Source organism: Panthera uncia, chromosome B1, assembly GCF_023721935.1.
Source record: "Panthera uncia isolate 11264 chromosome B1, Puncia_PCG_1.0, whole genome shotgun sequence".
In the NCBI taxonomy this organism is placed as follows: Eukaryota; Metazoa; Chordata; class Mammalia; order Carnivora; family Felidae; genus Panthera; species Panthera uncia.
Genome location: NC_064811.1, coordinates 32,355,183 through 32,380,872, shown reverse-complemented (window position 1 = coordinate 32,380,872; position 25,690 = coordinate 32,355,183). Strand labels below are relative to the sequence as shown.

The 25,690-nt window shown below is 38.5% G+C and overlaps 1 protein-coding gene and 1 non-coding gene across 2 annotated transcripts in view; both read right to left on the bottom strand.

Moving 5' to 3' along the window:
• UBE2K (ubiquitin conjugating enzyme E2 K) overlaps positions 1 to 25,182 on the bottom strand; it is a 71,932-nt gene extending 46,750 nt beyond the window's left edge. Inside the window, exon 1 of the mRNA XM_049631979.1 lies at positions 24,801 to 25,182. Within this exon, the coding sequence (XP_049487936.1) occupies positions 24,801 to 24,863 (63 nt within the window). The 5' untranslated portion in view covers positions 24,864 to 25,182. The remainder of the gene's footprint in view (positions 1 to 24,800) is intronic.
• LOC125924201 (U12 minor spliceosomal RNA) lies at positions 10,388 to 10,542 on the bottom strand. The gene has a single exon (XR_007458341.1). It is a non-coding gene; the product is annotated as a U12 minor spliceosomal RNA (small nuclear RNA).
• Positions 25,183 to 25,690: the final 508 nt, after the last annotated feature.

Below are 25,690 nucleotides of genomic sequence, written 5' to 3'. Positions count from 1 at the left end.
ATGCTCTCTTTCTCTAAACAAACAAACTTAAAAAAAAAATCCATGTAGGGGCGCCTGGGTGGCGCAGTCGGTTAAGCGTCCGACTTCAGCCAGGTCACGATTTCGCGGTCCGTGAGTTCGAGCCCCATGTCAGGCTCTGGGCTGATGGCTCGGAGCCTGGAGCCTGTTTCCGATTCTGTGTCTCCCTCTCTCTCTGCCCCTCCCCCGTTCATGCTCTGTCTCTCTCTGTCCCCCCAAAAAAATAAATAAAAAACGTTGAAAAAAAAATTAAAAAAAAAAAAAAAATCCATGTAAAAGTGGACCTGTGTGGTTCAAACCTGTGTTGTTCAAGGGTCAATTGTACATCATGACCAAGTGGGATTTATCCTGGGTATATATGCTGGTTCAACATTCAAAAGTCAATTAATGTAATAAACCACATCAATATGCTAAAGTAATAAAACCACACTCATATCAACAGATGCAAAAAAAAAAACACTTCACAAAATCCAAAACCAACTCACAATAAAAACACTCAGTAAACTAGGAGTAGAGTGGAACTTTCTCAATTTGATAAATAATATTTACAAAAAAACTTACAGCTAACATCACATTGAATGGTCAGAAACTCAAAGTTTTCTCAGTAAGATCAGGTACAAGGCAAGGATATCCCCTCTAACCATTCCTTTTCAACATTATACTAGTTCTAGCTAATGCCATAAGAAAAAAAGACAAGCCATACAAATTAGGAAGGAGAAAATAAAACTGTCTTTGTTCACAAATGACATGACCATCTATGTAGAAAATCTGAAAGAAATGACAAAAGTAATTCCTAGAACTAGTAAGCAATTATAGCAAGGTTAAAGGATATAAGATTAATATACAAAAGTCCATCACTTTCCTATATATCAGCAATGAGCAAGTGGAATCTGAAATTAAAAACACAATACCACTTAACATTAGCACCAAAAAACCTAAAATACTGAAGTATAAATCTAACAAAATATGTAAAAGAACTATATGAGGTGGAGCGCCTGGGTGGCTCCGTTGGTTGAGCATCCCACTTTGGCTCAGGTCATGATCGTGCTGTGAGTTCAAGCCTGTCGGGCTCTGTGCTGACACCTCAGAGACTGGATGGAGCCCGCTTCATGGATTCTGTGTCTCCCTCTGTCTCTGCCCCTTCCCTGCTTGTGCTGTCTCTCTGTCTCTAAAAATAAACATTAAAACAAAACAAAACAAAACAAAAACTATGAGGAAAACCATCAAGTTCTGATGAATGGTATCAAAGAACTAAAAAAACAGAGGACTGATAATACCCAACTTCAAGACTTAGCATAAAGCTACAGTAATCAAGACATGGTATTGGTCCGGGTGCCTGGGTGGCTCAGTTAAGTGTCTCACTTGATTTCGGCTCAGGTCATGATCTCATGGTTCGTGAGTTCAAGCCCCACATTGGGCTCTGTGGTGACAGTGCAGAGCCTGCTTGGGATCCTCTCTCTCCCTCTCTGCCCCTCCCCTGCTTGGCTTCTTTCTCTCTCAAAATAAATAAATAAACTTAAAAAAAAAAAAAAGAAAATTAACTCAAAATGGATCACAGACCTAAATGTAAAATACAAAAGTGTAAAACTACTAGAAAATAACATGGGGAAATCTAGATTAAACTTGGTATGGCTATGACTTTTTACATGTTAACATCAAAGCTACAATCCATAAGAGAAATAATTGATAAGTAGGACTTCTTAAAAATAAACTGATCTGCAAAAGATAATCTCAAGAGAATGAAGGAAAAAGGGACTGGGAGAAAGTATCTGCAAAAGATGCATATGATAAAGGACTGTTACCCAAAATACACAACAAACTCGTAAAAACTCAACAATCACAAACAACACAATTAAAAAATGAGCTAAGACCTTAACATACACCACACCAAGCAAGATACACAGATGGCAAATAAGCATATGAAAAGATGGTCCACTTCATATGTCATGGGGGAAATGCAAATTAAAACAATGAGATAATGAGGCACCTGGGTGGCCTAGTGGGTTAAGCATCTGACTCGATTTCTTGATTTTGTCTCCAGTCATGATCTCATGGTTCATGGGATCTAGCCCCACACTGGGCTCTATGCTCACAGAACTGAGCCTGCTACAGATTCTCCCCCTGCCACTCCGCTTGCCCGAGCTCTCTCTCAAAACAAATATAAAGAAAAAATGAGATACCGCTACACACCTAATAGAACAGCCAAAATCTGGACCAAATGCTGGCAAACTGTGGAGCAGCAGAAACTCTTAATCATTGCTGGTGGGAATACAAAATTATACAGTGACTCTGGAAGACACAATGTTAGTTCCTCAAGAAACTAAACATACTCTTACCATATAATACAACAATCATACTCCCTGGTTATTTACCCAAAAGGAGTTGAAAACTTATGTCCACACAAAAACCTGTATGTGGATGTTTATTGCAGCTTTATTCATGATTGCCAAAACTTGGAGGCAACCAAGACATACTTGTAGATGAATAGATAAACTGTGGTAAATCCAGACAATGGAATATTATTCAGCAATAAAAAGAAACAGCTATCAAGCCATGAAGAGATACAGAGGAAGCTTAACTGCCTATTATTAAGTGAAAGCAGCCAATCTGAAAAGGCTACATATTGTGCAATTCCAATTATAGGCCATTCTGGAAAAAAAAAACTATGGAGATAGCAGAAAGGTCAGCAGTGGTGGTGGTGGTGGTGGTGGGGAGATGGACAGGATGACACAGGATTTCCAGAGCAACGAAAATACTCTGGGGGCGCCTGGCTGGCTCAGTTGGAAAGCATGCAACTCCTGATCTTGGGGTCACTGAGTTCAAGCCCCACATAGGGTATAGAGATTACTTAAATAAAACTTTGAAAAAAGTTGCTCTTCTTAAATCTTGGGATACTGCACAAGCTTTCTTTTACAACAACTATCATCACACACAGAGCTAAAATGCTTTTAGTGTGGCTATACCCTTGTTATTTATGGAAATTCATAAACAGAGTTCCTGTATTTACTAAATATATAAATGCATGGAAAAAAATTGTTGAAAGTTCCCTCTGAAAGAGAAGATGAGGACTCAGGGGAGGAAGGAAAGGGTAAGTATCAAAAAATTTTACTCTGTATTATTTCTGTACTAAAAAATTTTTCACAATGACACTATATCCTTAATTTAAAACAACCTTTTTTTTTTTTAATCACCCAAATTCCTGTATCATTAAGAAAAGTCAAAAAGGAACTTTAAGGGACACCTGGGTGGCTCACTCTGTTAAGCACCCAACTCTTGACAGTGTGGAGCCTGCTTGGGATTTTCTCTCTCTCAAAATACAGAAGCTTTAAGAAAAAAAAAGCCAAAAGAACTTTAATTTTTTTTTTTTTTACATTTATTTATTTTTGAGAGACAGACAGCGTGAGTAGGGGAGGGGCAGACAGAGGGAGACACAGAATCAGAAGCAGGCTCCAGGATCCGAGCTGTCAGCACAGAGCCCGATGCAGGGCTCGAACCCACAAACCGTGAGATCATGACCTGAGCCGAAGTTGGACGCTTAACTGACTGAGCCACCCAGGTGCCCCAAAGCCAAAGGAACTTTAAATGATAAAACGTACTGACAGCAAAAAAGAAAAACTAACAAAACTAAAGATCTCAAACATGTGGTTCCTGGGTGTCTCAATCAGTTGAGCATCCACTCTTGATTTCGGCTCAGGTCATGATCCCAGGATGGTAGGATCGAACCCTGCTTTGGACTCCACACTGAGCATGGAGGCTTAAGATTCTCTCTCTCTAAAAATAAATAAGTAAAAAACAAACAAACAAAAAAACCTGAAACAAAAAGGAAGAGAAACATGGAACTAAAATAAAATTGAAAAGTCACAGGCTCAACTGTTAAGACAAAGAATAAGTAAACTAAAGGCAGGAAAAAGAAAAGAAACTAAAAACTGAGGCAAACCACGCCCTCAGTTTACTTACACATTAATAACATCATAAATAATGAGATGTATTACGGAAAAGGTTTTTTTAAAAGACACCTAAACTGACAAACATTTTGAATGTGAACAAAATATTAACACAGAAAAAGAAAAATTCACAAAAAAATATGCCTTTCAGCAACCACTCTAAAAAGCCACCTGGTTCTCAAACACACATCCACCCCAATTTACAAAGAATAATCCCATATGGTTTCAAAACAATGAAATGGATAGAACAATCATAAACACATTTTGTAAAATAAATATGGCTTTGATGCCCCCAAACTTAATCAGGACAATTCTGAACAAATACAGGCAAGTCTCACCGAAAAGATATACAACTCTGAGTAAAATCTTGGTTAATATACCATTACAAATGTAAAGTACTATTCACTATGACCAAGAGGGATTTATTCTAAGAATTCAAGAATGACTTCACTCCATGAAAACTTTTATCAAAAAGGTATCTGGAAATGCCTTAATCTGACAAATACAGCCTTTACTTTGACAAAGAATATGTATCTAAAATTGAGACAAAATTAGTTTTCTTAAAAAAGGGAAAGACAAACTATACTATTACTTCTACCACTTAGAGTAATCCTTCCATCTAAACACTTTTTTTTAAAGTTTATTTACTTTGAGAGAGAGTGCCTGTGCACCAAGCAGGGGTGGGGCGAAGAGGGAAAAAAAGAATCCCACGCAGGTGCCACACTGTCAGCACAGAGCCAAGGTGGGGCTCAATCACAGGAACTGTGAGATCATGAGCTGAGCTGAAATCAAGAGTTGGACACCCCGAGCCACCCAGGCACCCCTAAACACAAACACTTTCATAAAATTCAACATGAATTTATTTTGCATAAATGTTATTTTAACCACAAAAATTTCAAACAACTGAAACAAATCTCAAATTGCTTTTGAAGCTGTGACTTGGAAGTCTCCAACTCTAATAAAATTGTCAGAAAATTAATTTTTGTTTATGCCATCCAGTCTATGACATTTTGTTATGGTAACACAGGTGGACTAAGACATCCACACACTGATAAGAAAGAAAGAGAAAGAGGATGGGACACCTAGGTGGCTCAGTTGGTTAAACGCCTCTTGATTTGGGGTCAGGTGATGATCTCACAGTTTGTTAGAGCCCTGAGTCAGACTCTGCCCTGACAGTGCCAAGCCTGCTTGAGATTCTCTCTCTCTCCCTCTCTGCCCCTCCCCTGCTCACACTCTCTCTCTAGCTCTCAAAATAAATGAACTTAGAAAGAAAGAAAGAAAGAAAGAAAGAAAGAAAGAAAGAAAGAAAGAAAGAGAAAGAAAAAGGGGAAAACCATTTATTGCCAGTGGAGATGACTATTATACCAAATCTTTAATAATAATTTTCATTCCAGTTGGTGACAGAAAACTCATTTCTAAAAGAATACTGTGTGTGCATATACGTATATATAATATATAGACGTATTATATATATATATACATATATATGTAATTAGCTATACAAATGTAAAATTGGTAATTAGGAAAACCAAATTTCTGCAACCCCCAATGAAATAACTGACTCGGGCAAGATCCAACTGACCTAGCATCACTAAACAACCTGATATTATTACAGATCTATTAAATTGACTCAGTATGAACTATATACTATACTTGTCAAAAATGTCTAACTGAACCTAGTCAAAGCTTTACACATAAACTCCCAGTTTATAAGAAATATAAAAAGCACCACCATAAGGAAATCTCCAGGATTTTCAGTGTCAAAAAGAGGAAAAAAAAAGAAGGGTGTGTGGGGAGAACCAGTGTAAATTTTAAAAGACTAAAAATTACATCCATATGCAATTTGTAAATTGTAAGTGGATCCTGTTCCGCCCCCCAAAAAACTATGAAACATTTTTTAGTTACCTGAGGTAATATGAATATTAGATATCAAGGAATTAACATTTTCTTAGGTAGGATAATGATACCATGGTTACGTAAAAGAATGTTATTTTTAGGAGATATATGCTCAAGATCTTGGTAGTGAATTATCTTCATAACAGCAACATTAACAATTGTTCAACCTAGGTAGTGAGAATGTAAGTATATTTCAAATTTCCACTTGAAAAAATTTTTTAAATTTTTTAAAATACTTATTTTTGAGACAGCACAACGGGGGTAGAGCAGAGAGAGAGACAAACACAGAATCTGAAGCAGGCTCCAGGCTCCGAGCTGTCAGCACAGAGCCTGATGTGGGGCTTGAACCTACAATTGCGAGATCAGGACCTAAGCTAAAGCCAGACTCAACTAACTGAGCCACCCAAGTGCCCCAAAAGTTTTCTTAATAAAAAGTTAAATAAAAAAATAAAATTGGACAATTGATTTTTCTATTTGACTTTAAAAAAAGATTGTATTAATGGTGAGAATATGATGAAATGGGCTGCCTCATGCAGTGCCAGTACTACAGAAACTGACAACAAACTTTCTGGGAAGCACTTTGGTCATAAGCATATGAAAAGTTCAGACACTATGACCCAGTAACTTTTTTCCAGGAAATCTATCTTAGGAAAATAAACTCATATAAAAATTATGTAAAGATATTCCATTTTCTCTCTCTACACACACACAGTGGAAAAAATAACTTTTAAATGTTCAACAAAAGAATGGTTTAGGGGCACCTGGCTGGCTCTGTGGGAAGAGCATAGAACTCCTGATCTTGGGGTTGGGAGTTCGAGCCCCATGTTGGGTGTAAAGATTACTTAAATAAAACTTAAAAATAATAATAATAAAAAAAAGGATGGTTTAGTCAGGCAATACCAAATATTAAATATGTAACTTACTATTAATATTTAATACTATTTAATATTTAAACAGTAAACATTTTGTTTTAAAGATTTTATTTATTTTTACTTAAATTTTTAATGGCTTTTTTTTGAGAGAGACAGACAGTGTGAGCAGGGGAGGGCAGAGAGAGAGGGAGACACAGAATTCAAAGCAAGCTCCAGGCTCTGAGCCTGACACAAGTCAGCACAGAGCCTGACACAAGACTGGAACTCACCAACTGTGACATCGTGACCTGAGCCAAAGTCCGATGCTTAACCAACTGAGCCACCCAGGCACCCCTATTTTTTTTTTAAAACTTTTTAAAAAGTTTATTTTTTAGAGAAAGAGAATGAGCAGGGGAGAGGCAGAGAGAGGACAGAGGATCCCAACCAAGCTCTACACCATCAGCACAGAGCCCAACATGGGGCTCAAACTCACAAACCATGAGATCATGACCTAAGCTGAAATCAAGAATTGGACACTTAACCCACTGAGCTATCCAGGTAAAGATCTTATTTTTAAGTAATCTCTGCACCCAAATTTGGGCTCAAACTCACAACCCGAGATCAAGAGTCACATACTCCACCAACTGAGCCAGTCAGGCACCCCTAAACAGTAAACGTTTTAAAAGAATATTTAATGTCACACAGAAAATACAAGATATATTAAGAGAAAAAAGTACAAAACAATACTTGGTATGTAACCAAGACATTGATTTGGTATAAAGAAAAAAAGGATGGTAATAGCAAGATATCTGTGACTGATGAGATTGTTGCTTACATGTGTCATCTTTGTACATTTCTAAATTCTCAAAAAACAACAAAGAAACAAAGACTGTGCTTCTGATATTTACAGACCATAAGATCTTAAACCCATGGCCATACACTCGATTTTGTCATCACCAAAATTGCACCTTCTCTGAAATCCATTTCAAGTTTCTCAGATTCCGAAATTCTTGAAATCAAGTTCACTTTAGTACTCCAAACCCAGCTACTAGCTGGCTTAATCGAACATCACCACTCTCCCTCATTATCAATCACTCCCTTGCAAACCTTGGTGCTTTTGTTCCTTCGAGGTACTCATAAGGCAAAGCCCCACTGCTAGTTAAACTTATTCCCCAATTAACTTGAAAACAAAAAACAAAAATCCTTTCTGTGTCTGCCTGAAGCAGCACTGCTGGGGTTGGGGACAATAACACACAACCATCATTAATTGGTCTCATGTTCAAGTGAAGACCACAAATCCCAAATGAAAACTTAACATTTGCCCTAAGTGTCTTTGCTCCTCCATTTATGCTAGTGATACCACCCCTCCGTTCTTCTCAAGAACGTTACACATTCAATTACTCCTCCTTTCTCTAGCATAATCAATTTCTCCCATCCATCAACACATAAATATAATCAATATCAATTTTTAAGTTTATTATTTTTAAATTTTTTTAACATTTATTCATTTTTTGATATAAATAGAACATGAGTGGGGGAGGGGTAGAGAGAGAGGGAGACACAGAATCCGAAGCAGGCTCCAGGCTCTGAACTGACAGCACAGAGCCCAACGCAGGGCTCGAACTCATGTACCGTAAGATCATGATGTGAGCTGAAGTCGAACGCTTAACCGCCTGAGCCACCCAGGCATCCCTAAGTTTATTTATTTTGAGAGAGAGAAAGCACAAGCAGGGAGGGGCAGAGAGGATCCTAAGCAGGCTCTGAACTGTCAGTGCAGAGCCCAATGCAGGGCTCGAACCCATGAACCGTGAGATCATGACCTGAGCAGAAATGAAGAGTTAGTTGCAGGACTAACCGACTGAGCCACCCAGGTGCCCCTCAGAATTTTTTTTTAAAGATCTCTGAAGCTGGGGCGTCTGGATGGCTCAGTCGGTTAAGCGTCTGACTTCAGCTCAGGTCATGATCTCACAGTTCGTGGGTTCGAGCCCCACATCGGGCTCTGTGCTGACAGCTCAGAGCCTAGAGCCTGATTTGGATTATGTGTCTCCCTCTCTCTGCCCCTCCCCCACTCTCGCTCTGTGTCTATTTTTTTTAAATGCTTCTTTATTTTTGAGAAAGATCTCTGAAGTCATATTCTTCTGCAGCTCCCCCTCTTCTCTGCTCCTGTCAAAGCAAAGCCTTAAAAAAGTTGCTTTAGCTTTCTAAGGTGTCAGTTCCTTATCTCATTTTCTTTTACTAACTCTCTCCAATCATAACTCCGTCTTCAGCATTCCAATGAAAATATTCCAGTCAAGGTCATCAATAATCACTGCATCTCAAATTCAATGTCATTTCTCCCACTCAGCACCATAATAAAGTTGACCACACTCGGAATTCTGTCTTCTCTTGGTTTCAATGATACCACACTCCCTGGTTTTCCTAATATATCACTAATAGTTCACTGTTCTTATCTTTTGTTGTTTCTTCTAGGCTCAACTTCAAAAGATGCTAGGGGTCCATGACAAAAACCAGGACTTTGTCCTAGACTCCCTCCTTTTCTAACTAAATTCTCCTAGACTTAAGTCATCCAGTCTAAGCTTTAACTTAACAAGAACAAAGCAAAAATCTTAATCTTCCCAGACAATTTCAATGTGCTCCTCCCACTCTTTTCCCATCTCAGAAATTAGCAGCATCATCTGTCTGGTTGCTAAAGACAAAAGTCTAGGTGTTTTTCTCATTTCTTCACTTTTCATCTGTAACATCAGCAAGCTCTTGTGACCCTACCTTTAAAACATATTCCAAATACTTCTCTTCAGCCTCCTATTCTATCATAACCCCAAGCTACAATCATCTCTTGCCTACGCTATCTAGAAAGGCTTCCCAAATAATCTTCCTAAATTCATTCCTGCCATTCCCCACCCCCACATGACAAAATGCCTAACCAATTTTCTTTTCTTTTTCCTTACTAATGAAACACTGATTTTAACTGGGGAGCAATGTGCTCCGCTAAAAACATTTCCTAGTCTTCCTTAAACCAAGAAATTATGACACAATCCTGGATAAAAAATAAATAAAAACAGAAGTCACTGAATGGGATTTCTCAGAAAGCTCTTTAAAAAGGGTGAACTCAGGGGCGCCTGGGTGGCGCAGTCGGTTAAGCGTCCGACTTCAGCCAGGTCACGATCTCGCGGTCCGTGAGTTCGAGCCCCGCGTCAGGCTCTGGGCTGATGGCTCGGAGCCTGGAGCCTGTTTCCGATTCTGTGTCTCCCTCTCTCTCTGCCCCTCCCCCGTTCATGCTCTGTCTCTCTCTCTGTCCCAAAAATAAATAAAAAACGTTGGAAAAAAAAAAAAAAGGGTGAACTCAGCTGGACATGTAGGTAATGCGTTTCCCTTTCTGAAAATTCAGAAATGTTGTCTGAACCTCTGCCAGGCATTTTGAAGAGTTTAAGGACAAGGGTCAAACTCCTACTGGTAAATTCAAAGTTAGTAGTCTATTAACACCTTAAAACCTCTAACCACGAAACTCTAGGATACTTCTCTCTTGACTTTACCTATTGTTTAACCCACTACTACCATTTCTTTGGTTACATCCAGCCAAACTCAACCCCTAACTCCTAAATCCTTCTTCCTTACATCTTTGGTTAATACATTCTCCACACAGCAGCGAAAGTGGTCTTTTTTTTTTTTTTAAAGGGGGGACAGGCAGATCCTGACTCCCAAGGATCCCACAAAACAGGCAGGTCACCTTAGGGGCAACCTTTACCCACTCAGAAATTCATCTCATCTCACATTAGCAGTGAGGATTCAGGCATCACCCAAATCATTATTTTTTCTTACTCAGAAGTTTAAGGCATCAAAGTGGTCTTTTAAAAACAAAAATTTTGTTCTTTTCTTTCTTTAAATCCTCAAATGGCTCTTAGAGTCACTTAAAATACAAACTCGTTACTTTGGGCCTAGAAGTTTTATGTCATCTGGCTCCTGCCTACGTCATTCTCTGCCTCTTACCTACAGTACTCCAGCTACAATAACCTCCTTTTGCTTGCTTAAACATATCAAATTCATTCCTACTTTATGGGTTTTGTATTAACTATTTCCTCTGATCTGGAATTTTCTTCCCCTAGAAACAAGCTTTATCATTAAGATCTCAATTTAAGTCTAAAGTCTTAGAAAAGGCCTTTTCTAAACATACAATCAAAAACAACCAGCTAGGGGCTCCTGGATGGCTCAGTCGATTAAGCATCTGACTCTTGATTTAGGCTAAGGTCATGATCTCACTGCGCTGACAGAATGGAGCCTGCTTGGGATTCAACGTCTCCCTCACTCTGCCCCCTCACACCTGTGCGCACACCTGCGAGTGCGCACACCACCTGCGAGCACGCATGCTCTCTCTCAAAATACACATTAAAAAAAACCCCAACTAATTAATTTCATCTATACAACATATTTCTCCGCACTTTTATCACTTGTCTGTCTTACCTTGCCCCACTCATCACTATATTCTCAGCACACAGCAATACCTAGCATAAAGGAAGCCTTCAAATATTTGTTAAATTAAAGACGTGTTGATACTGATGATACAAAGAGGAGCCATGATGCTTACTTTAGAGCTTCTCAAGAGTAGGGACTCTAGTAGAGAAAGACAGCTTCAAATGACTAAAAGACATTAAAAATTACAAATCTGGGATGCAAGTCAAATTCGAATTATATTCAAAGGTCTTTTAAAAGCTTCTAAATATGGGGGTGCCTCCGTGGCTCAGTCGGTTAAGCATGCAACTTTAGCTCAGGACATGATCTCACGGTCCACAGGTTTGAGCCCCACGTCATGCTGACAGCAGAAGAGCCTGAAGCCTGCTTTGGATTTTGTGTCTCCCTCTCTCTCTGCCCCTCCCCCACTCACGCTCAGTCTCTCTCCCAAAAATAAACATTAGGGGCACCTGGGTGGCTCAGCCAGCTCGGGTCATGATCTCATGGTTTGGGAGTTCAAGCCCTGTGTTGGGCTCTGTGCTGACAGCTCGGAGCCTGGAGCTACTTCCGGTTTTGTGTCTCCCCATCTCTCTCTGCCCCTCCCCTGCTCACACCCTCTCTCAAAAATAAATAATAAAAGAATTAAAAAAAAAAATAAACATTTAAAAAAAAGCCTCGCTTAAAAAACAAAAAACAACTTCTAAATACGTGTATATATGAACACACATTAAAAACCAATGGAAGGAAATAACCAAAATTAAGATGTTTCTCTGTATATCTAAAATATATCACAAACAAAACAAAAACATAAGAAAAGGATTATCCCCAGGGGTAGGATTACACATAATTTTTACTTTATTATAGTTCTATGTATTTTCCAAAATTCAATAAGTATGTGTTACTTTTGTATTCACAAAAATTGGCTATTTAAAAGGGAAAAGTAATTAAATGGTTCTACATTCTTGACTGTATAATGATTATTAGTGCTTTCTATAGGCATATAAGAATTGATGATCCTAATGTATGACTAAGTTAATTCCAATTTATCCTCCCAAGTTTCAGTTTAAGGGTTATTCCCAAGGAACTCTTTCCCTGAGGTTAGGTTACCTCACCCCCACAGTTCTCCTTATTTAAACTCAACAAACATACATACAATTGTCAATGTGTCACTGCCTTACTAGACCATAATTTAGTCCATAATAGCATAGACTATATCTTACTAACAAACATAGGTGGCATTCAAAAAATATTTGTTGAATAAGTGGAGAAAATGTAAACTTAAGAGTTAACCCACACTGATACAGACGATGTCATATATAATATTGAATAGATGCTCCTTGAAATCTTTAACAGGGAAAACTACAGAATAAAACAAAAATAGATTGCCTTTCCACCATCTTATTTCCCAGTTTTTGGCTTTGACTATTACCCCAAATCACAACCTGACTACATTATCAACACTTAAACAGAAACCCAACTTGGTCTAGAGGCCACCTTTATCAATATACTATAGTCCCTAGTCTCAGAAGCAGAATAAGCAGTATTACTTTTACAGTGATTGGGGATGAGCTCCCTGGCACTTAAAAAAGTCCTTAAACTCATGTGGGAAAACAAGTGCTTCCTGCTTACCTGGCAGTGTGCTAAACAATGGAGAACTGAAAATGTAAGATAAGTCTCTGCCTTCAATGACTCACACTCACAGTTCCTAAGAGCCAGCAGATAGAGATAAAGCACCTAAGTAAACACCTAAGGATATAGCCAAAGTATGAGCAAGCCTATAGATACAATGTCTGACACATCTAACCACCTAATACCTCATTCAAACACCCAATGACTCTAAGATACACACCCAAAATTCTTACCCATGTACACCAGCAAAAGCTGGAAAATAACCAAATGTTCAACAGATGCATAAACTTCAGTATATTCTATATATTTAAAGAAAAAAGGAACTACTACAAAATGATTTAAGAAAAATGAAGCACAAAATGTATTATCACTGCTGAAAAGCAATAGTATCAGAAATCTACACTTGAGTATGCCAATCCCAAATAGGAGAGTCCACACAAAACAAAGAAACCTAAAAATACCCAGTCACTTGAGAGAAGGTTACATATACCAGTCCTGCATTTGTAATCACTAGAAAAATATGTAATTGCAAAAAGGCTGAAAATAATTAACCGAGTTAACAGGCCTGCCCTAAACCTATGCAAAGGTTTTGCACTTTGGACAGCAGCTCCAAAAAAATATTAGGTGCCTATCAAAGTTTTTTTTGGCTTAAAATGTTTTTTTAATGTTTATTTTTGAAAGAGTAAGCATGAGCAGGGGAGGGGCAGAGAGAGAGGGAGACAGAGAATCCAAGCAGGCTCCATGCTGCCAGCACAAAGCCTAAGGTGGGGCTAGAACTCAAGACCCGTAAGATCATGGCCTGAGTTGAGTTGAACACTCAACTGACTGAGCCATCCAAGCACCGTGGCTTATTTTAAATGTTACTAAGCCCACACTACATTCCAGGCACTATACAAGGTGAAGAAATAAAGATGAGTAAGTATCTCAAGGAGCTCAATGATATCGAGTAGGAGCAGAAAAACATATGTACAGTTACCAACACAGTAACTGCTCTAACAAAATCCTGACTAAGTGACACTGGAGAACAAAAGTAAACTGTGTTTTCATGAGAGATTTATGAGGAAAGGCATCTTAGGGTAAGTAAATTTCAAAAGGCAAAGGAGGAGGTAAGAGCTTATCCCAGGCAGACACAGCACTAAACAGTATGCAATTTAGTGTAGCTGAAGGTCTGAGAGAGTGAGGTACATGTAGGCATGCAACTGTGTTGAGACTTGACAGGATATAGGTCAGGAAAGATAGACTAGAACAAAAGTATGCAAGTTTTGACTGTACAATGGGCAGTAGAAAACCTAAAGGAAAATGACAAGATCATATTTTAAAAATTAAATTCTGTGGCGTGGCACTAGGAGGGTTGAACAGAGGTTGCAGAGAAGTAAGTGTAAATAAGCAAACAGTTTTACTATAAATAGCCCATCTGAGCTTTGCAAACCTGACCTAGAGTGTTTAAAAGGAATGTAAAAGAGGAAACAAAGATTTAGAAGATAAATGGAGAATGGGAGAAGAAATCAACTTACCAAGAGTAGTGACACAGGGGCCCCTGAGTGACTCAGTTGGATAAGTGTCCAACTCATGATTTCAGCTCAGGTCATGACCTAATGGTCATGAGATCAAGCCCTGAGTCGGGCTCTGTACTAGGCAGGGAGCCTGCTTAAGATTCTTTTTCCCCCTCTGCTCCTCTGTCCCCTTCCCTTGCTCGAGTGCATGTATGATCTCTCAAAAACAAAAAATAAACGATAGTATTCAAGGAAAACCAGAAAAGCAGGATCAGAGTAACCAAGAGAGGCAAGTTCTGATACAGAAATGGAAGTGAAAGGTATACAAAATGGACCGCTGAGAAGTTAGTCTGATGTATCGGAAGATACTGGTAATGCCTGAAGTAGTTTCCATATTATATGGTCAGGATAAAAGCCTGAATGCAGAAGTTAAGGAATACCAAAAAAAAACAAAAAACAAAAAACAAAAAAAACCCGGGGGTGGGGGGGGGTGGGGAGACACCTGTGTGCCTCAGTCAGTTAAACATCTGACTTCAGATCAGGTCATTATCTCACGGTTCGTGGGTTCAAGCCCCACGTCAGACTCTGTGCTGACAGCTGGGAGTCTGGAGCTTACTTCAGATTCTCTCTCTCTCTCTCTCTCTCTCTCTCTCTCTCTCTCTCTGCTCCTCCCCTGCTTGTGCTCTGTTTCTGTCTCTCAAAAATAAATAAACGTTAAAAAAAAAAAAAAGTTAGGGAATATAACCTATATTTGATTTGTTCCTGTAACCAAGCATAGAATATCTTTACAATAATCAAAGTAGGAAAAGATTTCTTAAACAAAATACAAAAAGCATACCATATAGGAAAAGATAGAAAAATGTGACTTCTTGCTTTCTTTCAAGTAAATTCTACCCCCAATGTGGGGCTTGAACTCACCCAAGATCGAGTTGCACACTCAACTGAGGCAGAGGTACCGCCCAAAAAATGTGACTACTTAAAAATTAAACTTCAGTTAGATAATACGACAAAGTTAAGCAAAATAAGACAGTCATAAAAGGACAAATAACATGTAATAGTCAAATTCATAGACAAAAAGTACAGTGATGAATTCCAGGACCGGGCAACAAAAGAAGTAAAGAGTTTTTGGTGGGAATTTCACAGTTTTACAAGATGAAATGAGTTCTGGAAATGGATGGTAGTAACGGTTGTACAATGTTAACGAATGCCATTAAAACTGTACACTTAAAAATATACAAGATGTTTAAGTTTTACATGTATAGCATACCACAATTTAAAAAAAAAGAGCACAAAAGTTAAAAAAAGTCACATAATGTAAATACATATAAATACATATAAATACATAAAGAATTTCTGCAAATCAATAAGAAAAATACAAACTATCCAAATTTTTTTAAATGGGTAAGGAATGAAAACACTAACTTCACAAAAGAACGCCTAATGGCCAATAAACACAAAAATATGCTTAATATCTCTACTGGTGAAGGAAATTAAAATTAGAATAAGCTACAATTCCACATCCATCAGACTGACAAAAATCTGAGTCCTTTTTTTTATGCTTAGTGTGTGTGTGTGTGTGTGTGTGTGTGTGTGTGTGTGTATGAGAAGGGGGGGAGAGGGAGGGAGAGAGAGAGAACGAATCTTAAGTGGGCTCTTCACTATGAGAGCAGAGCCCCACATGGGGCTCAATCTCTCAAACCCCAAGATCATGACCTGAGACAAAATTAACAGTTGGAATCAAGAGTCAGACGCTTAACCAACTGAACCACCCAGGGGCCCTGACAAAAATCTAAGTCTTACATATGTCAGGTCACCAGAACCTATACACCACTAGAGAAGTGTAATGATACAATCATCCATAGAACAATGAAGCAACACCCAGTGATGTAAAAGATGCAAAACACACACAGATCCTGCAATTCTACTTCCTAGGAAAATTCTTATGTGCCCAAGAAAACATAATAATATTTGATTTTTTCTTTTTCTTTTCCTCTTTTTTTAAAGGGCTAAATGTTCAAAGTTCATGCTGCCCATTGAGAATGAATAAAGAAACAAACAAAACCTGATGTGGAATTCTACATAATTTAAAGAACTAAAGCAATATGCATTGCCATGGACAAATTCTAAAAAAAAAAAAAAAAGGCTAAGAAGAAAAGTTGCCGATATAGAATATTAGTCAACTATGAAAAAAATTTTTTAAACTTTTAAAAACACTAAAAAGTATTTTTACACTCAAAAATACTATGGTTTCAATAGTAAAAACAAAAGTATGAATGGAAAGGATATAGGCCATCTTCTGCACAGGATTACTTCTAAGAGAATGGAATAGGGAAAAGGTTACAAAGTGATCTTCATCTGTATGTTTGTTTAACTTCTTGGGGGAGAGGGGAGAGTTAAAAGTTAATCTAGTATAAGAGAGTTAAGATCTGTTAAATCTATACCATGGACATAAAAGATGTTCACACCGACTGACTGTCTTCTAAACTTCTAAGTGTAAAATATTCCATAATTTTAAAAAAATCTTTAAAAATAATGAGCAGGAAGCAAGCAGAAGATATGATTGTACACTCTTTTTTACACCTTAATCAGTAAATGTTTGGGAGTCAGAGACCTGGTTTCAAACCCCTGTTCCACCAATAAATTGCTTGATACTGAGTAAATTAGTTTCTTCAGAGCTCCAATTTTCTAATCTGGAAAACAAGAATAACACCAATCTCATAAGGCTGCCATACACATAAAATGGCAGACAGCATGCATTCAATTATAGGTATTTATTATTTTAAATTTGTAATAAAAACAAAGAACTAAAGGAAGAAAAAGGGCAAGAATTTTGGATGAAATGAAGGTCTCTCATCTCAGAATTACTAAGAGACCACCACGGATGTTAGATGGATGTGACTGCCACTTTCTAGCTTCCAAGACCCAATTTTAAATTAGGAATTAAAAAAAATTTTTTTTAATGTTTATTTATTTTTGATACAGAGAAAGACCATGAACGGGGGAGGGGCAGAGAGAGAGGGAGACACAGAATCGGAGGCAGGCTCCAGGCTCTGAGCCATCAGCCCAGAGCCCGATGCAGGGCTCGAACTCACGGACCGCGAGATCGTGCCCCGAGCCAAAGTCGGACGCTCAACTGACTGAGCCACCCAGGAGCCCCTAAATTAGGAATTTAAAAAAATAAATAAATAAATAATAAATTAGGAATTTTACGAAGAGATTGAAGATTACATAGACCATAGAATTAGAATCTGGTTTTCTTAGTTCAGTTCAAAGCAACCAAAGCCATATCAAGAAATCCCAAATAATCCACTGTATTATCTGAAAGGCTTCCAAATAATGTATTTCTTTTTCACTTAAAAAGATCACATTTTAACAAACTCTTCCCCAATTTTTAACTGTCTCCTAAAGAAAGATTAACACCTTGAGAACAAAACCCAGATATATTTTTCTGAATTCCCCTTGGCCACAGGTTGTTTGCACACAGATGACAAAGAATCACTATCAGAAGTACTAAAGCTCCTTCATCTTAAATCTTTTCTTGAGGCAAATTTTCATAGAGCTATCACTACACCACTGAAGGATCCAAGAACAACAATAAGCAGAATATGAACATATCACTAACTTTGGTATCTTATAGGCTATTCATTTATATGTCCTAGGCATTGATCTAAGCACTGTACAGATGCTCTTAATCTTCCTACATTCTTACAAATAAGAAAACTAAGATACAGAGTCAGTGCTGCAGGTTAAGTGTAGAAAAGCCAGGACTCAAATCAAATCTAATTCTGAAGCCCACGCTCTTAATTACTAAGCTAAATTTACTGTATCATGCTTAAGGAGTGAAATATCGCTGCCTCCTCCCAAATTTAAGTTCTAACACCGAGAGGGGAAAAAAAAGCAAGATATACTTAAATACAATAGCCAATATTAAATTGTCACTCTTACTTGAAGTTTTATTAGCATTTATAGTATTATTCATGAAAAAAAAACAGTACCAGGGCACCTGGGTGGCTCAGTTGGTTAAGCATCTGACTTTGGCTCAGGTCATGATCTCATGTTCATGAGCTGGAGCCCACTGGGCTCGCTGCTGTCAGCACAGAGCCTGTTTCGGATCCTCTGTTCCTCTCCTCTCTCTGTCCCTTCCTCACTCTCTCTCAAAAATAACATTAAAAAAAAAGTCCAGTAAAGTGACCATATATAAAGGGTGGAATGGACTGGTATGCAAAAATCCTGGGTTCGTTAACCAGATGTGTGTCACTGAACAACAATCAATCTCTCTCTAGGCCTGTTTCCTGATCTTATAGATGAGGAATTTGGCCTAGATGTATGGTGTCTTTCAATTCTAATACTCCATGCATTTTAACATGTTTTCTAAGACACTATTATATGTAGTATATAGTATATATGAGTAGATATATATAGTACACTATTAATTTAAATTCAAATTAACATACAGTGTAGTATTGGTGTCAGGAGTACAACCCAGTGATTCTTCACTTACATACAACACCCAGTACTGATCCCAGCAAGTGCCCTCCTTAATGCCCATCCCCCCACCCACCTCCCCTCCAGTAACCCTCAATTTCTTGTTCTCTGTATTTAAGAGTCTCATGGTTTGCCTCCCTCTGTTTTTATCTTCTTTTCCCTTCTCTTCTCCTATGTTCATCTGTTTTGTTTCTTAAATTCCACTTGAGTGAAATCATGTATTTGTCTTTCTGACACTTCACTTAGCATAATACGCTGTAGTTCCATCCGCATTGTTGCAAATGGCAAGACTTCATTCTTTTTCATTGCCAATAGTCTGTTGTACACGTTATGTATGTGTATGTGTATATATATATATATACACACACCACTAATGTGTATATATATATACACACCACTAAATATTTTTTGAACAAATATTTTAAAGGTTATCTTTTGAAAACCTTCAAAATTAAAACACATATAGTATACACTTGTGTCTATTCTTTTACTCAAACATATTTAAAGTTAATCTGTGCTATTAGAAGTCAGGAAAGTGGGGCGCCTAGATGGCTCAGTCGGTTAAGTGTCTGACCTTTGGTTTCAGCTCAGATCATGACCTCCCAGTTTGTGGGTTTGAGCCCTGCATCGGGCTCTGCACTGACAGTGTAGAGTCTGCTTGGGATTCTCTCTCTGCCGCTCCCCTGTTCCCATGCTCTGTCTCCATCGCTCTCTCAAAAAACAAGTCAGAAAGTGACTAGAAAGGGGCAGTTGGGGGTTCCTATGGTGCTTATAATATTGTTTCAGATCTGATCTGGGTGCTGGTCACACCTTATTGTTAAATTTTACTTTGATATGAAAAAGGTGTTTTTTCCTAAAGATAACAGTGAAGATACTTAGGTGTTAATTCCACAACCGTGTTTTCAGTATATCAGGGCTGTGTATGCAATCTTTCAAAATATGTAAATGTGTCTCTTGCCTAATTTTCGCCAATCATCTCTGCTCCCTAGTTCCAATTCAGGTGCCTACAGAAAAAAAAATGTACTTATAAATTCCAGTATTCCTGTAATTCCTCTGGCACTGTCTTCTGAAATTTGAGGTCAGTCTTAACCTTCCTTTGGACCCTAGCTCAAAAACCTCCCTCCAATATTGTACACCTGAAACTAAGATAACACTGTATGTTAACTAACTGGAATTAAAATGAAAACTTAAAAAAAAAAAAAAAAAAGAAAAAAAAAACCCTCCCTCCATACACACACCCTCAGAACTCCCATAACATTTACCCTTTGTATTTAACTAAGTTTTAATCTATCTCCAACCAAGTCTCTTGGGGCTATGGTCAATATGCTCAATAACTGTTAATATCATTATTTACTGGAAAATAAGAACACATATTCTTTACAAAACGGTGACATGCTAGGGAATCCCCTATGCATTTAAATCTATGCCTGATCAGAGGCGCCTGGGTGGCTTAGTCGGTTGAGAGCTCGACTTCAGCTCAGGTCATGATCTCATGGTTGGTGGGTTCGAGCCCCACGTCGGGCTCTGTGCTGACAGCATAGAGCCTGAAGCATGCTTTGGATTCTGTGTCTCCCCCTCTCTCTGCTCCTCCCCCACTCATGCTCTGTCTCTCTCTTAAAAATAAATAAACATTAAAAAAAAATTTTAAGCTATGCCTGATCAAAATCTTTATAATAGTGAAATAAAACAAGAAATGCAACCCAAACAGTATTATTGAGCCAGACTCCTTTTTTTTTTTTTTTTTACCCAATCAAAAGCTTTCCTCACTCAATCCACACAGAGAACCCCATAACGCACACTATTTAAGTTATACAGAGCTGTAACTTATGTAACTGTGAAAGCAAACCACTTTTGTACTCTTATTAAAAATATCGTTCAAATTCTGGTTACATTCATTTTCAGCAGGGAATTTCACCTTTCTCTTTAAATCAAAAAGGAAAAAGTTTACAAGAAAAAGATGATCATTAATTTACAAAGGGAAAAACTCAAAGTCTTAAAAACAAAACAACATTCAAAGCTAGTAATAGCCATGTTATAAAATTTTTTTGTACCTTTACTATTCATTCATCCGTTCAATAAATTATACCACACATCTTACATAGTTAATAGTCTGAAACGTTCTTCTAAAGAGTTTTTTCTATAGCAGCGGTTCTCAACATTTGGCAAAGTCTGCAGACATTTTTAGTTTATAACTGGCAGGGAGGGTAGGGAGGAGGGTTGGCTATGCTACCGGCCACCAGTGATAGAAGCCAGGGATACTGCTTAACATCCTACAACTCAGAGAGCCACCCACAGCAAAGAATTCATTATCAGCCTAAAATGTCAACAGTGCCAAAAATGAGGAACTATGGTCTACAGTAATCAAGACTTTAACTTCTAAAGATTTGCCTACTAGCTCTATATATAAAATATATTAAATTTAAAATGACACTAAATACAAAATCCATTTAAACACTTAAAAGAAAACTTACACAGTAACAGTTTTCATGAAACCAATTTTTAATGCCACAGATTTAAATATTCCCTATTGGAATCCTAAAAAGAATGTTAGCAAAGTGCAGCTACAATATGAAAAAACTACAGGTAATATATAACACAAAAACAAACAACAGTACGTGCATTGACCTAAGGGCATTTTACTTCACTGAGCTTCAAATTTAAAAGGATTTTGCGTATTGAAATGCAAGTAAATCTTTAATTACAGGTAACACTTATTTTAATGTTTAAACTATTAGATTGGTTTAAATCCTCTTAACCAGTAACACAAACCAGTCTCAACTATTTTTAAATAATTAAAGTATGCCTATCCTTGGAAAGTCATGACAGTGTGATACAATATAAAAACTAGGAGATCTAGATCCAAACCCAAAACCTGTATGTTTACAGACAAATTATCTAACTTCTTTGAATCTCAATTTCCTCATCTAAGAAATAAGAAATCTAATTTAAAGAATTGTTCTTGAAAATTAGCAATAATGCATAAATAAATGGTACTGAGAGCCACTCTACAAATAGTGGTTATTAACAGCAATAATAATTAATAACACAATCTGTGAATATAGATTATAGTTTTATTATACCCTCACAATCAATACTTATGTAATTCGACTCATAAAGTAACTATAAAAGGTACTTTAATCAATTTCCCATTCCTGGCAATTTGAAATACTACTTAAAATTCACAGAGATTTAAAATTAATGTCTGACACATAAAAGGATGGATTTCCAAACAATCTCCAGGAAAAAAAGGCCTAGATGCCTTTATTTATTAAGTAAATAACATATTTGCATGTCTCAAAATTCAAAAGGGATCCTTTGATGCCAGTTACCCCAGACACCCAAATCCTTTATACATAACTAATACATTTTAGCAATTTCTCCTCATTACTCCTTTCACCTGCAGAGACAAATACACATATTTCCCCCTTCTTCCAACACAAATAGTGGCCTCCTCCACACTATTCTGCACCTTGCTTTTCACATTTGATTTATCTTGGAGGCTATATTTTAATTAACACACTCCAAGAATGCCCACTTATAACTTCTTAAGGTCAGAATCAGCAGATACCAGCTATCTTTATAAAAGAACTTAAAAAAAAAAAAAAAAAAGCCCTTAAATCAGTCAGTATTCTTAGTAAATACAAGTATATGAAACAAACTTTGAAAACTGGAGATTTACATAGATGACATGATGAAATACTTGATTACTTGACCAGACGCTCAAAATACTGCATTTACACACGTAATAAGGAAACATGTGGATTGTACAAGTCCTTCAAAGAGCTCCAAATAAAAAACCAACATAATACACTTATAGAACTGGGCCTACTAAAATAGGATGAAATACAACATTGGTTAAAATAAAGCTATTTATTGGTTATAATCCAGTTTAAATTATTTGACCCTTTCCTTAATGCTCTTTGCAACTTCTTTTCTGGAAGAAGTTTCCTTCCAAATTTATAAAGGCACTCTTCTTAAAATAATTTGTGTTTGCATTTCCTGTTCTCTTCGTCTGAAAAACTATAACGCTTACTTGAAGCCAGCCCTCATCATCCCTTACATATAAAGAGCAGTATTATTTTAACAATAGGCATTACGAGAGCAATACAAGATTTTTTTAAGCTTTAATTGGAAGTACTAAAAATATGGTGAAAGCCTCCTCATATAAAGCAAAGAGACCATATGAATTACAAGCAGCAACTTACCATTTTTAAGTAATAAAAAATAAAGCATTAGAAGTCTTACATTAAGTTTCAGGCATGTACAACTTTATAGAAAAAATGTTTTAGGCTGTTGGCAACAGTATTAGATGAATCTTTCACTAGGAACATATATGTCAACTGTGCTGGAATATATTTTCTTGCAAATAAAAAGTTAGAATCATTGTTTCACGTTTATCAGTACAGACATTTATGACCCTATTTCTGCACTGTATCACAAAAAATACAAAGTCATCCTTCCATTCAGAGTTTTGGCACTTGAACAAATACAGAGGTCAGAGTTCATACACATGCTCTGTAAAACAGATCATTATTTATATACTACAACCTTCAGTAAATCTGCTAGTATTTGTTATTTTTAAGTAATTTTAAAGAATTATATTCTCCAAGTCTAATTGGAAAGATAATAACTGTAGAATCAGTGACAGATATAAAGCTCAAGTGTTATCATTTATGTTAATTACTCATCACATACTTAGAATGCTGAATTTCACAAATCTTTGAGATTATCAAAGTTCAACATAAGAAAAATACAAATAGCAACGATACATTCTATAATGGTATGTGACATCTTGAAACTATTTCAGTATTACTTTTTCATCTCTGTTAAATCCAAGGAGGAAAAACTTGACATTCTTGTTGATTTGGGTATGAAAAACTGTACTGATAATTGCATAGTTTTGAGTCAAATCACTAGGATGTTGTGAATATGTTATATACATAAATATGGCCAACACTAAAGTATTTAAATTCCTCAGGACTCATAAACAGCTTGAGACAAAAAAAAAATTTTTTTTTTTAATAATTTCAGGTTACATCGGGATAAACCTACTCAATAAGGAGATATAATAATGTACTAATATCTGGTGAAATCCCATGTTTTAAATAGGGCTGTTTTTCAAAAGTAAGAAGTTAACTATGAGGGACATCATAATGAAGTTTCATGGCACAACCCAACAGTCACAGAGGCATTGTGTTAAGAGAGACTCTGATATGTAACTTGTAAACAGTATTTTGAAATAAGCTACTTCTACTCTCCATTATTTTTCCCTAACGAAAAATATTTAAATGCCTTTAATACACCAAACAACTTGCCTTCACCCAGTCAAAAAGGTTTAGATGTCAACAGAAAAGAGGCCTAGGAACTGGGGGGGGGGGGAGCGTGAAAACGAGATAATCTAATTTGGAATTAATTTCCTACCTCAGGTGAAAATTCCCTTATCCCCCATTCAAATAAAATAGTATTCCTTATGTCTCCTCTTCTCTCCCAACACCGAACTAAGAGGAGTAACTCTGATCGTCCTCTTTTCATCAACACCTAAGATCCTTTGCCGTTCCTTCCCTAAGGAAAGGACAGTGGAGGCCAAACAGGCTATAATGTAGAATACCCTTAAAAGTGTGGGCCTTTGAGCAGCGCGGCTCTCCGGATCCAGTTACCACCTTTCCCCTTCCCCCAACCCACTTCCCGGGTTTTCTCAGGCTCGGCCTGCTCCCTCCACACCCTACAGCCACACTTCCAGCTGTTGCCACAGCCTCGGGGCTCTCTCTAGAGCCCACACCCCTCCAAGAAGTGCCCCCTTCTCCATCTGCCCCCCAAACCGTGTTCCTCTCCAGACCACCCGCCCGCGAGACGGTCCATCCCAGGGCCCGGGGAGGGGAGGGGAAGGCGACGGAAGCAGGGGGAGACTGCTGCTTCCCCACAGGCAGATGGGCGACCGCAAGGAGGGCCACCCAAGGGTTACCGGGGACATTGAAGTCGCTACTGGAAGAACCCTCCCACCCTGGGCTGAGGTGGGGGATGTCCGGGAGTTCATTTCTGACCTCCTCGCTCTTCAGCACCTCCTTGAACTCCCGCTTGATTCGCTGCACCGCGATGTTGGCCATGTCTCCGCCCGCAGCTGATTCGTACCCGCCTCCTCCGCCACCGCTACGACCACCGCCACCGCCGCCACCTCTTCCACCACCGCCTCCTCCCTCGGCGACTCACACCCGAGCACACGAACGCTGCCACCGCCACCCCGGCCGCCGCGCTCTCCTCAGTGTGGAATCACCTCCGCGCCCGGCCACCAAAATGGCGCCGGGTCCGCGCATGCGCAAGACGCTGACCCGGCCGAGCGGCGCAGCCGCTCCCGTTGTAGCCCCATACGCCTCAAACGCTAGCCCGCGCCGCGCCGCGCCGCGCCGCGCAGCGCGTCTCTGCTGGAGCTGCGGCCGCGTGGCTCCGCCCTGCCGGCGTCTGGGGCCAGGAGGGTGCGGCTTCCGCGCTGGCCAGCCTTGCCCGGGCCTCTTGGGTCCTCTCCTGTGCGTCCGCCCCTCTTCGAGCCTCTGTGGTGTGGTCGCCGCTTCCAGCCGTGGCCTTTGACTGAAGGCTGAGCCCGACCTAACGGGTTCACGCGGCCCCACTCGGCTGTGAGCGCCGTCCTGACTCAGCCAGTCCCAGAACCCACGGGCTTAATGTGCCTGGTTGTGTCTAGTCTATAAAAACACCATTCCAGAACTCGATCTGGCCCATTTGCTGTTGGTATAAGCCCAGAAAATCCACTGCGCTCGTTTTCCTTCTGAAGCCATTGTGGTGGCAGTATTATTACGATCATTCCAGGTACTACAAATCACTGAATTAAGAGTGGTCATTGTTGGGTCCCAGCAGGTGTATTTGAAACCGGTACTCATTGGATATGCCTGAGATGGATTTAGAAGTCAGATGTTGATCT